The sequence below is a fragment of the Mizuhopecten yessoensis genome, unplaced genomic scaffold, assembly GCF_002113885.1.
Source record: "Mizuhopecten yessoensis strain PY_sf001 unplaced genomic scaffold, ASM211388v2 scaffold11105, whole genome shotgun sequence".
Lineage (NCBI taxonomy): Eukaryota > Metazoa > Mollusca > Bivalvia > Pectinida > Pectinidae > Mizuhopecten > Mizuhopecten yessoensis.
Genome location: NW_018408882.1, coordinates 27,735 through 42,419, shown reverse-complemented (window position 1 = coordinate 42,419; position 14,685 = coordinate 27,735). Strand labels below are relative to the sequence as shown.

Sequence of the window (14,685 nt, the reverse complement as noted above, 5' to 3'; positions counted from 1 at the left end):
TTGAGAAAACTTTTGTCAGTCATTTTGCATTCTAGTCACTTCGCTTGGGATTTGGAAAAAGTCACAAGTGGCACCCAAGAGTCAAATTTGTCCTTTTTCACAGGGATGGATCATCTCCCTTTAGCTGTATAATAATTCATAGTTGATTTTCTCCCTTTAAACACATTTATGGAATAAGATGTGTTTTAAATTACTTGCAAACTTGTGTTGCTATCATCTCAATAAAGCTGATAACATGTCAGGTCACCAGCTAGATCTGTGTCATTCCTTATTGTCAGATGTTTGCCAAAAGTTGATGAAGTTTGACTTTAACTCATTCACCCCTACATATTTAAACTGGACTTGCCCAGTCTTTGATTTGGTAAGGTTCAAATGTGACTGTAGGGGTGAATGAGTTAAGTATCCTCAAAATCAACATTACTAACAGAACAAGGAGTTTATGATGTAAGAATATCTGGGTGTCAGAAAAGACAGGAAAATCAATATTTCCGTTTGTGTTCTAGCCTCCCACGCATTCCCATTTGTGAAAAAGAGGATAGAAATTGTAGACCGGAGGGAGATGAGGCTCAGCCCCATAGAAGTCGCTATCGACCAGATGCAGTCAAAAGTTATTGACATGAAAGAGGTTGTCAACTTGTCGCGGCCTGACTCGAAAAAACTCCAACTCCGTCTCCAAGGCAGCGTCAGTGCACAGGTAAGCAGAGCGGTTTCCGTAACCATAGAGACTGGGTAAAAACAAACAGTAGACATTTCACTTATGAAAATATACAATGTTCTCATTAACTTGTGTACATAATATAAATTGATAAAACGAGGTTTATCTGGTCACCTCTAAAATAATACAGCTATATAAACATTTCAGTTTGATTGTTTCTTAAATATGGATATAGCTTCAATAACATTACCTCAAAAATGGTATTACATGTACAACTAAAAACGTATCACCACTAAGATTTTAAAACAAAGTACCACTAAAATTGTATTATGTGTACGTCAAAAATAAGATAATGTGTTACTGTACCACAAAAATGGTATCGCCTCTAAAACGTTTCTGTGGTTACCACAAAAAACAATTTTCCATAGTACATGAAAATATATGTTGAAACTGAAATGGGGCATCCTTTTACCACTTAAATGATACAACCAGTAATATAAGATGACTTCTTAACTATGTGCTATGGTATAATAATTTAGTCTTGCTTGTAACAAGCATTTTCATTGGCTTAAAAAATAAGTTATCAGCCCATAACGTAAAAAAAAGACGTCGCCGTTTGTAACGTTGCTTTTGATTGGCTGATACTGCAGCGCAATAATTTCTAAGAGAAAAGAGTCCATCAATAAAAGTAAATTTCCACAGGGATTGTGTAAAGTAGATTAAATTATAAAGATTAACTTGAATATATTTATAACCAGAGTGTATACTCTCATCATAAACCGTTTTGTGTTATATCTCCATTACATGAATAATATATTCAAGTTAATCCTGAATTAACCATAGATATACATGATATGACAATGTAAATATAAAATCTGTTTGTTATTTTTTTAGCATCTGTCTGGTAAAACTTGGGCTTGCTATATTTGTTTCATTTGAATATTTTTTCTCTAAACTGCCTGTCTGACTGTCACACACCTGACGTTACAGGTAAATGCTGGTCCATTGGCCTATGCCCAGGCCTTTCTGGGGAAGGGGAAGACAGGAGATCACGTTGACTCGCTCAAGGAAGTGTTTAGGTAAGACTTGGGTTTCCATAGAAACCATCATTATATACTGACTGAATTCTGTTCTACAATCTGTAGTCTGTAAATAGATGCAATGTTTTATTTTTTTCAAAGTGAAAGCTTTATAAAACAAACTTCAGGCTGATTTTTAATCATTCACTAAATGTACCATCTATAATTGTTAAAAGTGATAAAAAATCTGGAAAAGATTTTGTTAATGTGACCATGACTTCAATATTGAGGTACATGAAATCATTTGACCTTTGAACTATGAACTTGTACCCCACAGGGAGTTTGTAAGTGTGTGTAATGATGCACTTGACCTCAATGTGACATTAATAACGACGGAACAGAAGGAATACCACGAGTCTCTTTGTGCAGGCTTCCAGGAAATCGTCACAAAGCTCTCGGAATTATTTGGAGAAAAGGTAAAATTGTCATTGTTTACCAATCCAGATCTAAAAGCTATTCCAGGTTTCTGCTTGTTTTTCTTTTTCGCAAATTCTACGATCTTCCGTCAGTGTCTTCTTTGTTTCCGGAGTAAATTTATTTTAAGTACTGGTATTTGAGTTTTATTTTTATTTGAACTCTGTTAAAAACAAATTCAGTTTATTTTAAGATTTTGTCAGAAGTACATGTACCAGTAAAAAACTTCTTTGTTCTAAGATCTTAGTGTGGAGACTTATTAAGAAAAGAGCTTATACTTAGTATGTGTTTAACGAAAACTGTTTATCTTACACGGAGTAATAAAAATCTTACATGGAGTAATAAAAATCTTACACGGAGTAATAAAAATCCTACACGGAGTAATAAAAATGGTTTCAAAGAAAACAGTCTTTGTGATAAAAACAGTCTTGGGATCCATTTTGACATATTACAAATTGAAACAATTTTGAACAAGTTATCTGATAAAAAAACATTTTTAAGATAATTATATTGAACTTTTTTGGAAGTTTCGTGTCTACCTTGCTATGTAATGACTGAATTGTGAATGTTGTTGGCCCATTTCAGTTGCTAAGTAGTAATGGTACAATTCAGAAGAGGTGAGACCCAGCTGTAGAGTAAAGGAGGTTTTCTCCGTTATGTGTGACTACTAACAGCTACCTCCTGTATTATGTACTGTTCAGTACTTGTATTTCACGGAGGTATATTTTCACCACATTCCCAGTCTAAAATAATGAAATCAATTACCCACCAATTTGTTGCTTTTTTTCTTTTTTTGTTAATATCAACTTTTTAAGTTGTTCAGCATAATTTCAACTTTGCTGTTTCGGAAAGAAGCCGGCGGAAAATGTTCACCCCGCGAAATTAAAAAGTACTCTACTTACTCACCGTATTGCTTTAATTGCACATATTAATGCATTTATTTACTTTTCAGGAAATTAGTTTTAATTTGATCAAATATTGATAAATACATGGCCAGTCTTGAAAATGGCATTATCTCCCAGAGATTGTGTTGAACTATAGACAGTAAGACCTTGTTATTTTAAATAGTTAAAATTTATAAAGTGGGATGGAGGCTGTTTCTGATTATTGATTTATTATAAATAGCTTTTCCCAGTATGTTGTGTCAAATACAGCCAATTTCCTTTCTCTATATCCAACGTTCAGGGGAAGAATTGAATCAAAATATAATATTACGATTGTCCTGTTTCTTGTTATGAAACATTTTGTGCTCAGACATTTTCTACAGTTGTGATCTGTATATGACATGTCTTGCAATGCACTTAATACACTTACAGTTGTTTTGAATTAAAATGAAAATATGGTAGTACATTTTTTTTTAAACAAAACAAATAATAAAATTCCAGGGATGGAATTTAGACCTAGCCATTGCCAATACTTCACTTCAATAATGTTGCCATCCAGAAATTTGTAGATTTAATTTAAAAGAATCTAAATAAAAGGGAAGTAACTCTTAGCCCTCCAAAACATAGCTCTAGGTTGGTTTTACTTCTGTATAAAGGGAAAATACTTCAAGTAAAATAAAACCAGCCCTGAAGTAACAGTTTATTCCTGGGAGTACCTTTATAGAGATAGAGGGTGTGCTTCAATGCAGAATTAGTCAGAGATGTCAACAACAAAAATCCACAATAATTTGGGAATCTCATTTCTATTTTACTTCAAATTAAAAGAATCTTGAATTTAATACATGAATGAAAATCTAACACCCTTTGCTGCATTAACGATTATTATTCCTCTTGTGGTTGGGAAGGGTTAATTTGTTCTCATTCATTGTAAAATACTTGCTTTAGTCCTTATACAGTACAAGTATATATAGTACAAGGACGTCGGGATCTTTCTTGGGTGTTTCTCCCAGCGATAACATATATGTATGTAGTGATGCTAGACTTGCCGAGTTCCAATCACACATCTCTCCTAGCTTAATTAGCACTAAAAACATTATCCACTTAATCAAATTTGTTATATTCTTTAGCTTCAAACTTACATTATATTTACATTAGTATATTTAATACAGTTAAGGGATTGAGTGTCCATATTGTTTAGCTTGTTCGTCTTTCATTAAGTAATACAGTTAAACATAACATGTTATAGTTTTCCAAACTGGAACTGTTGGCTACGACTATATTCTTCTTTTATTTATAAGCTGAACTGTCATAAAGTGTTAGTGAACTTGGCAAGGCACAACATACCATGTATGTTGTCTATTTTGAGTATTTTCCCTTAGAACTTCTACAGAAATATCAGGCCTAGGGTGTTATTATTTGGACTAAGTCTTTGACAGAGGCTGTCAAATTTGGGTAAATATGTAACTTTGACCAACTCCGTCACATGGCGCGGGTCAATTATGTTAAAACCTACCAAAAAAGTCAAGAGAATGATTGAGGCTTTTGGGCCTCTTGTACAATTAATGTTTTGTTTATTATTTTGTATATTTCAGTTTAAGTTCTAAAAACCTTGGTGTTTTGTCCCTTTTCACCTGTGTATAAATTACAATGGTACATCTACTTTGTGCTGTGGTTCTTTCCATTAACCTCAATTTCTTTTAAACCATTGCATTATTTTTATTATCTTAAGTATTGTTGGTTCAGTTTTACAATACACTTATATGTTTTATTTTATTTCTTTATCTTTTCCCCAATACTTCTTCATTTCTTAGTTATTAGCTCACCTGTCCCGAAGGGCCAAGTGAGCTTATGGCATGGTGCGGCGTCTGTCGTCAACTTTTTACTTTAAACAACTCCTACTGAATAACCAAGAGGCACAGGCTGATGATATTTGGCCAGTAGCATGCTGGGATGAAGGGCTACCAAGTTTGTTCAAATGAATGACATTGACCAACTTTCAAGATCACAGGGGTCAAATATGTCAAAATCTTCAAACAACTTCTTCTCAATAACCAAATTTAAAGGCCCAGGGTACTGAGATTGGGCCTGTAGCATGCTGGAATGAAGGGCTACCAAGTTTGTTCAAATGAATGACCTTGACCTACTTTCAAGGTCACAGGGGTCAAATGTCTTAAAATCTTCAAACCACTTTTCCTCAATAACCAAAAGGCCAAGGGAACTGATATTGGGCCTGTAGCATGCTAGGATGAAGGGTTACCAAGTTTGTTCAAATGAACGACCTTGACCTACTTTCAAGGTCACAGGGGTCAAATGTCTTAAACTCTTCAAATGATGTCTTCTCAACAGCAGTGTTAGACAGTGTTAACCAAAAGGCCCAGGGTACTGATATTGGGCCTGTAGCATGCTGGGATGAAGGACTACCAAGTTTGTTCAATCGAATGACCTTGACCCACCTTCAACCTAATGTTCTTGCTCGACATTCAATGTCACAGGCGTCATATGTTTAAATCTTTTAATAGGTTCTTATGAATCAAACACTGATATTCTGCTTGTTGCTGTTTTTTAGTCCACTTTTAAGATTACAAGTGTGAGATTAATACCAGGTAAGCTATGCAGGCCCATCGAGCCTCTTGTTTTTCACCCAAACAAATCACACCAGTCTGTTTCTTTTGACCCTAAATACTGTCAACACAGGATTGGTTGGACTACCAAGGTGGTCCTCTGCAATAAGAACGTAACTGAACTCCAACACACATCAATTGGGTTCTTGAACAGAGTGTCAGACATCTAATTTTGGCAGTGCTGTTTTAATAATCTTCTTCAACCTGCAATCAAACAGTTGACAATAATGGGACTTCGGTTCACATTCTGGTTTGCAAGCATTTATTAATCACAATGGTTCAAAACAAACAGAAAAAGTTCACTTCTGCTACTAAATACATTTTGCATACTGTACAGAACTTATATTTCTCGGAGGTGTATTTTTGATATATTCATAACCTAAAAAATGATGCCAAACATCATCTTTGCTAGTCAAGGGTTACGATCTGGTCTGATCCGGTCTACCTGAAGAGTAGGTAGACCAGTTTGTACCAGACTGTAAACATTGGCTAGCAAAGATGGCTAAATGCTGCAGGCTGCTGCAAAATTAATTGCCTTTCAGAAAGAGAGTTATTATAGGCTATGGACCATATTGTAGGAAGTTTTAAGCCTGTTAATTCGTTCCAGTATCCAAACAGCAAAAGTTTGACTTGAAAATTAAGGAGTTTGATAGATTATGATCTGGTTATGGCTGTGTATACTGACAAGTCAAACCAAGTATCCATTTATAACCAGATCTGTGTCGCATGTCACTGTGTGGACCGGTCAGAGGAGAATTAGATTGAAACTAAACACACACAGGAATCCTACAATGACTTTGGTATACATAATATACAACACAGAACCAATGGCACAGTCATTGTATTTTGATATTTCAACGATTAATTAACTTATTCACCCCTGAAATTTCATAATGAACTATTCCAACCGTTGAATTGAAAGAGTTTAAATGTGTCTTCAGGGGTGAATGAGTTAACCCTTTCAACTCTAGGTAAGTTTAGTAGACTCTACCACATTAATCAGGATGAGTCCATTGTGGTCCATAGTGATGAAAGGGTTAATTAATTACCATTGAATTCAGATATACAGGAAAACTCTTGATTGTTAAATTGTCTGTTTTAGTAAAAATATTTTGAGCTACAAGTGTTCATAAATAGTAAGGAAGATACCCCCCATATTGACATAATTCAAAATGGAGTTTTCTGTTTGTTTGAGTAAGGAGTTTGTTTTAACACATTGGAGTTCCAGTTCTGAAGGGTGTTTTTTCTCACTGGAGTTGAATTCTGACTCATAGTGTCCCAGTTCTGAAGGGTGTTTTACTCACTGGAGTTGAATTCTGACTCATATGAGTTAGAGTTAAGAGGTTATTGGACTCGTTGGATTTTTAATTACAAAGTTTTTTTGACTAACTACAAAAGACAAATTGAATTTGTTGAGTCGTTTTTACAGTGAATGATGTAGTTAATTCAAGATAGCATGATTAGTAACTTTTAGGACATGCTCTTTTGACTGATGTTAAACACTACTTGTCGCATGACATCATGATTTAGTGACAGATAGGTATATATGTATGCACAACTGATTAAATCTTTAGATAGATTTCATCTCATTTCAATATTTTAGATTTGATAGTTTTTAGTAATACATTACTTGGAGTAGATAACTGATCATTTGAACCCAACAGAAGTTATAACTTGTTCGGATAAGTGGTTATTCAGATTACTGGTGGCCCAGTATTTATTGTGGGACGTGACCAATATTCTAACTATTGAAATTTTGAACAGGGTTCAGATTATCAGCATTCTGCTGTATATCAAAGTCATTTGCACTACATGTATGAAAATCTTTTGGATCAACAGTATATTCCTCATAATTGCGTTGGATACACAAAAATTATTTCTGTCTATTTTTGCTCGATTATGTTACGAGGTAATAACCTCGTTTAATCAGAATGATCCATTGTGCCAATGACTTTGACAAAATGAGAATTGATTATAATTATCTTTTTGTTATTTAGTTAACTCATTCACCCCTGAAATTTCATAATGCACTATTCTAACCTTTGAATTGGAAGAGTTCAAAAGTGTTTTCAGGGATGAATGAGTTAAATGTTAATGTTTGTTTTACAGTTATTTACTCAAAATCGTTTTAAATTTGAAACCGAGGCAAATAAATTTAGATGTAGCTCTGCATCGGTGTTATTTACAATTTTACTGCATTATGAAAATTGTTAGTGTTTCTATGTCTAACGGATTCTTTTAACGGATTGTGAATGAAAAATGGAATGCTTATTTAAATAACCTGAAATTGTTCATTCGTAAAGCATGTACATATCGTTAATTTCACCGTTATTTTTCATACACCTGTGGTCAGGGCAAGCCTAACTGTCTTTTGTCAGGTAGCATGTCTAAACCTTGTCGAGAATTGCCAAAGGTCCAATCTTGATGAGTGAATGTCATTAATGTGAACAATATCCATTTGGAGAAAAGAAAATCTGAAATAATTTCATGAATTTTCACTTGAACAATATTTTCTTTTAAAGATATAAAACAATGGCAACATCACAAAGATATCTTTCCTACTGTTTTTGTATTATTTCAAGTACATACATTTAACACAAAATTACAAATGGACCAAGTAAGTTTACCAAGGATTAATCTCTTTCAAAAGTCTGACACAAGTTTGCCAAAATGTGAAGAATCAAACCAGTGCCTTCTAGAAACACCGCCAAGTGCTATAGACCTCATACCCAACCAGTCACTTACAAATCAAATTCTTAGGGAACTCTTTTGTACAAGAAGATCAGAAAGTGAGCAATATGGTCAGTTATGGGTTGTGTTTATGATCTTCAACTGCCAATCGAACTTTGGTTTTAGTTTTGTTTAATCTTTTGACCTCTGACCTTTGCAGATCCTGACCTCCACTGAAGCGGGATCCCTGTCCCAGCGAGGATCCATGACTGTGTTTAACATTGTCAGCACGACCTCCAGCACCAGTTCTGCATGACTAAGGATCTGTTACCATGACAACAAAGGTCAAGTTTCCGGACAGGGGTCAAGTTCCACTTGAAACTTTACTGCACTTATCTGGAGACAATACTGTGAAAAATAGTGATACGTTTGTAGAGACAGGAAGGATTGTTAAACATTGCATATCTATTGAAGAAAAGGTTGAACTACTTAATATAACTTATTGAAATGACGAATATGTACAACGTTATCATTCATTCAATCCAGATGATGAAGACATTGTTTTGGTAGGAGAGACAAATTGTTGTTTGGATCAGTGGTAACATTTGTGACATCAAAAAAACAGAAAATGCTCTTTTACTGACAGCCAATGAATCAACACAAGTTTGCTATGTCGTAATACACAACAAATAATAAGCCAATCAGATAGTAGCCTACTAACAGAACTAACCAATCAGATGTAATGATATATACAGTATGTACATAAGATTACAGGTTACACAGTTGCCATGGTAACAGGAAGTGAAAACATCAAAATTCTAATTATACACAATGTTGTAATCAGTATGCGACTGACTTTGATGTTTAAATATTTTGTAAGCTTGGAATTTCGTGACATGTTTTGAGTAATTAAGTGCATATGTATAATCTATGTGTAAATGAAACCTCACAAAGTGTTGTTTGGCATATGGTGCTTTGGTCTGTGAGAAGTTCAATGCTTAGCAGACATTTCTGCATATATATCAAAATTAAACGTCCTTAAGTTTTATAAGACAAATTTTGTTATGATTTTATTGCTTTATTTTGAAATCTTTGTTGAAGGAGTAAATCTAAGCCTGGGTAGATATCTTTGTACCGTATTCGCCTTAAATAGCCTCCCTGGCACTGCACATTAGATATTTTAGGAGGGTTGAAGTCAAGCCTTTTCAAAAACTTCACCTTTTTGTAAACAAAACTTAAAGATTTTCATGTGTGTTTCAGAAATATTTCACTTAGTTATCAAGACTAGTTTGAAAGATTTTGTGTTGTCCTATTTCTGTTCTCCAAATTTCTCCTAGTTTTCCCCTGGGTTTACTGTGTGTTTAACTCACTTTCTGTCTCTGTCTGTTGAAAGCTAATAATCAAAATGTCTTGAAACCAATAATTAAAATAAGAATTTAATGTGAGTTTATTTGATGAATTGCTTCACGTGTATTTAATGCAATCTGTTAAGTTTTATAAGTATGCCATGTCTGACTTTACCTCAAATTTCAAATAACGCAATCAATGTGATAACAAAACACTCACTATTTTTTTTATCATTTAGATGTAGTTGTCTCCCTTTGACTGTTTAGATGTAGTTGTCTCCCTTTTACTGTTTAGATGTAGTTGTCTCCCTTTGACTGTTTAGATGTAGTTGTCTCCCTTTTACTGTTTAGATGCAGCTGTAGTACACAAAGAAGGGTCCAGGTGTGCAGCTTTCCATTAGACTGGCTTGACTGTTCCTTTTCATTAGGACGTGAAAGCAAAGAAACATATATCAAAGATTACAGATATCAATTTGAACGAAATAGATTGAACAGTTTTACCAATCTAATAGAAAGTTACTTGATTAACTGCAATTGTCAGTAAATTTCATGTTTGTTTAGAATTTTACTTCACATTGTATTATACATAGGAGTTGTGTGCTCCTTCTAGTATTAGTGATATTACCATAAAACATGTCTTTACACAGGCTCTTGGTTTATTTACAAGTACACAAAATTCATGTGCCAACTTCAATTTTCAATTTTCTCTGCTCAAGCTTCAAAATCTTTTTATTTCTTAAGTTTATGGTAAGCTTAAATTTGAAGTAAAAATTACAATGATTGATATTGATGATCTAATTTTTTGAGAATATTCACTATAATGCGGTTAGAATGTTTGTGTAAGAAGGCCCATATCGTGAACTTATATTTAATGTTCTAACTTTATGAGAGAAAGAAGTTTTAATCTTAATTGTTGACTAATAAATGTTTGGTGTCGCTTGTAGGGTTATTATTACTTCCCAAAAAATACATCTAGGAACCCTCTGGTCAGTTCAGCTAGGAGCTTGCTGGTCACTCCATCTAAGAGCCCTCTGGTTGGTCTAGCAAGGAGCTTGTGGGTCACTCCATCTAGGAGCCATCTGGTCAGTTCAGCCAGGAGCATGCAGGTCACTCCATCTAGGAGCCCTCTGGCCGGTCTAGCCAGGAGTTTGCCGGTAGCTCCATCTAGGAGCCCTCTGGCCGGTCTAGCCAGGAGTTTGCCGGTAACTTCATCTAGGAGCCCTCTGGCCGGTCTAGCCAGGAGTTTGCCGGTCACTCCATCTAGGAGCCCTCTGGCCGGTCTAGCCAGGAGTTTGCCGGTAACTTCATCTAGGAGCCCTCTGGTTGGTCTAGCCAGGAACATGCAGGTCACTCCATCTAGGAGCCCTCTGGTCGGTCAAGCCAGGAGCGCTCCGGTCAGTCTCCAGGAGCTTTCCGGTCACTCCATCTGGTCATCTATAATAAAGTTGTTGAGTGTTTGGGAATAGTTTGAGCTTTTTCTATGCACAGCACTTTTCTGAGTGATCCAACAGTTCCAGTGATCCAGCAGTTCCAGTGATCCAGCGGTTTCAGTGATCCAGCGGTTCCAGTGATCAGCGGTTCCAGTGATCCAGCGGTTCCAGTGATCAGCGGTTCCAGTGATCCAGCAGTTCCAGTGATCAGCGGTTCTAGTGATCCAGCGGTTCCAGTGATCCAGCGGTTTCAGTGATCAGGGATTCCAGTGATCCAGTGATCCAGCGGTTCCAGTGCTCAAGCGGTTCCAGTGATCCAGCGGTTCCAGTGTTCAGCGGTTCCAGTGATCCAGCGGTTCCAGTGATCCAGCGGTTCCAGTGATCAGCGGTTCCAGTGATCAGGGGTTCCAGTGATCCAGCGGTTCCAGTGATCAGCGGTTCCAGTGATCCAGCAGTTCCAGTGATCAGCGGTTCTAGTGATCCAGCGGTTCCAGTGATCCAGTGATCCAGTGATTCCAGTGATCTAGCGGTTCCAGTGATTCCAGTGATCCAGTGATTCCAGTGATCCAGCGGTTCCAGTGATCCAGCGGTTCCAGTGATCCAGCGGTTCCAGTGATCAGGGGTTCCAGTGATCCAGTGATCCAGCGGTTCCAGTGCTCAAGCGGTTCCAGTGATCCAGCGGTTCCAGTGATCCAGTGATCCAGCGGTTCCAGTGATCCAGTGGTTCCAGTGATCCAGCGGTTCCAGTGATCCAGTGATCCAGTGATTCCAGTGATCCAGCGGTTCCAGTGATCCAGTGATCCAGTGATTCCAGTGATCCAGCGGTTCCAGCGGTTCCAGTGATCCAGCGGTTCCAGTGATCCAGTGATCCAGCGGTTCCAGTGCTCAAGTGGTTGCAGTGATCAGGGGTTCCAGTGATCCAGTGATCCAGCGGTTTAAGTGATCCAGCGGTTCCAGTGATCCAGCGGTTCCAGTGATCAGGGGTTTTCTTCCGAGACCTTTCTAGAGGTTAATAATGTAAATTGTACCAGTTGTTGTCATCTATTTGTGGTTATCTCTGTCAAATTTGTACATAAATGAATTCGGTTAAAATGTGCTTTGCTAGATATTTTTTTGGAATTTAGAAGTTTTTTCTTTACTTAAGTATACATATATATATATATGAAACAGTCTGATGCTGTTGGTGTACTTGATTGTCATAGAAACGAATTGTCTTCCATGTATATTACAAAGTATGGTGCAGGCCAAGAATCTGCATTACAGAGTATGTTTCGTTGGCCCTGAATCTGTATTATATCGTACAACACAGGCCGCAAATCTGTATTACAGAATATTGCACAGGCCCTGAATCTGTATTACAGAGTATTGCACAGGCCCTGAACATTTATGACCAATAGGGTGAAACTTATCTTTGAATTTATCACCACAGATAATCCTAATAATATATATTTTGGGAAATTAAAATATGTTTTTTGTGTCACCTGCAAAGTAAAAGTGACCTAATGGGATCACTTCTAGTCCACCAGCATCATCTGCTGAAGTGGTTGTCATGGGATTGAAGGAGTGATGTGACTTTCACAAATTATTTTTTACATACCTATAATATCAACCACCCAAAACTGGAAATCAAGATGGCTACCAGCAGCCATCTTGGAGATTGTGAAAAATCAAATGATTTCCTTTCATTAACCCTTGAAGGGATGCTCAGATTTTCATGAAACTATCTATTAATCACTTAAGTTCAATTTTGACCCAAATCTGAAAATAAACATGGCCGCCAGCTAGGGCTGGATACACATCCACTTCTGTGAAATTCTTGTTTTAGATAGTAGACTTCGGTTTTTTTTTATCTTTAAAGCGTCAGTAAAAAGTTGTATTGCTTGTTTTTCCATTGGTACAATGAATCTGTGATTTTAATGAAGCTGTACTAGAAAAAAAGGGATGATTTTGATGACAAAGTTGCTGTTAACTGTTATAGTATGTGTATACATTGTTGTATAGGATGGCCAAGCCTTTTGTATCTGATGTGCCTTTTCTTTGTTAAACAAACTTTTATTTATAACTTCCAGGATTTTGCATTTATTGGAAACACATCCCAATAGTCGGATTTAAAAACTACTGACCCAGATTGTACTTTGGTATCTCTGAACTGTGATAACGTTTGAAGATTCTTTAACTCATTCACCCCTTAAGACACATTTGAACTCTTCCAATTTAAAGGTTGGAATAGTTCATTATGAAGTTTCAGGGGTGAACGAGTTTAAGCTCAAGGTATACTTATTATCCCTAATAATTCACCTGCTTATCTATGTAATTACGTGTGTTCCTTATCATGATAGAACCAGTCCAAGTGAGTCATCAGTCGCAAACATACTGTATGTGCTTCTGTAAAAATATCATGATAAAAATACGGTATTTCATGGTGTGTGTGTGCAAAGATTTCCAACACCTGCCTATTGTTGAAGACTCTACACCAGGAAACTTTTGCCCAGGCAATTTTTCGCCCTTCACTGGTATAATCCATTTTAGCGCAGTGTTATTTTTGCCCTTCACACATTATTTTGTTTAGTATGTTGTGTACCTATTTTCATCCTTTGTGATAAATTCGTCCTCATTTAAATTTTTGCCCTTTGCCCATGAAATCAGTTTTCACCCAGAGTTAAGTTTGCCCTTCACATTTAAATACTATGTTTATTATGCTGTTTATTTATATTCACTGTAACGATAAATTTGATAAAAAAGCAAAAAAACTAAACTGAAGTGAAGATGTCCTGGTATACAGTAGCTGATTAGACTTGAAAGTTTGTTAATGTTCCGGTGAACAAGTAAATAATGTTATGTAGGTTCTAGATCTATATCTTTACAAAATATCTTTGTTTTGTAAAATGTATGTTTATGCAAATTAATGTGTTAGGTACTTCAAAAATTAATGTCGCTTTTATAAATACACATATGAGTCCTAAATGCGCTGGTGTATCATTTTCATTATCAATTTTTATCAGGAGGTTGAAATTTCAACACAGGAATTCCTATTTATAGATTATAAGCCAATATGTAGGGTTATATTTTGGATGACAGAATCAATATTTGTTATGTCACTGCATTCTGTATATTATTATTATAAGGGATTAATATATTCATGAAAAATTCACCTATCACTTTCCCTCTTGTTGGAACTCTTGAGGACCCAGAACCATAATTTCTTGTGTAATGCCTGCTCCGTTATATATTGCCCACACATGAAAATATCATGTTGAAGAAATGCAGATTGCCCTCCCCAGATAAATTACAATAGTTTAAAGTCCGGTGGGCTTGAGTTTATGTAAATTTACCAGAACAAAATTAAATTTTAAAAAAAGAATGCATATATAAGGATGAAGGATGATATTGTAAGACCAAATGCATATAAATTTAACAAAAACTGTTAATTTCCAGAAATATATCAAATATCACATTTTAAAAATTTGCATTAACTGCTCATTTCTCTATTCTTGCTTTGAACAACCTAACCAGGTCATAGCAAACCAGCCGAGATGTATAAGTTCAAGTGGGAAAGTGTATTTATTTCATATACATAGTTTGCTTT

At 35.9% G+C, this 14,685-nt stretch overlaps 1 protein-coding gene across 9 annotated transcripts in view; it reads left to right on the top strand.

The window, feature by feature from the left end:
• The window catches only part of LOC110465901 (dedicator of cytokinesis protein 11-like), a 143,552-nt gene extending 129,217 nt beyond the window's left edge, over nt 1–14,335 (top strand). For 8 of the 9 annotated variants that reach the window (XM_021522049.1, XM_021522046.1, XM_021522048.1 and 5 more), the window contains 4 exons: nt 504–694; nt 1,646–1,734; nt 2,012–2,150; nt 8,544–14,335. In XM_021522049.1, the coding sequence (XP_021377724.1) occupies nt 504–694; nt 1,646–1,734; nt 2,012–2,150; nt 8,544–8,639 (515 nt within the window). In that variant the 3' untranslated portion in view covers nt 8,640–14,335. Of the gene's footprint in view, nt 1–503; nt 695–1,645; nt 1,735–2,011; nt 2,151–2,733; nt 2,766–8,543 lie in introns of all 9 variants that reach the window. The other variant, XM_021522045.1, reaches the window with a different exon arrangement.
• The last annotated feature ends 350 nt before the right edge of the window (nt 14,336–14,685 follow it).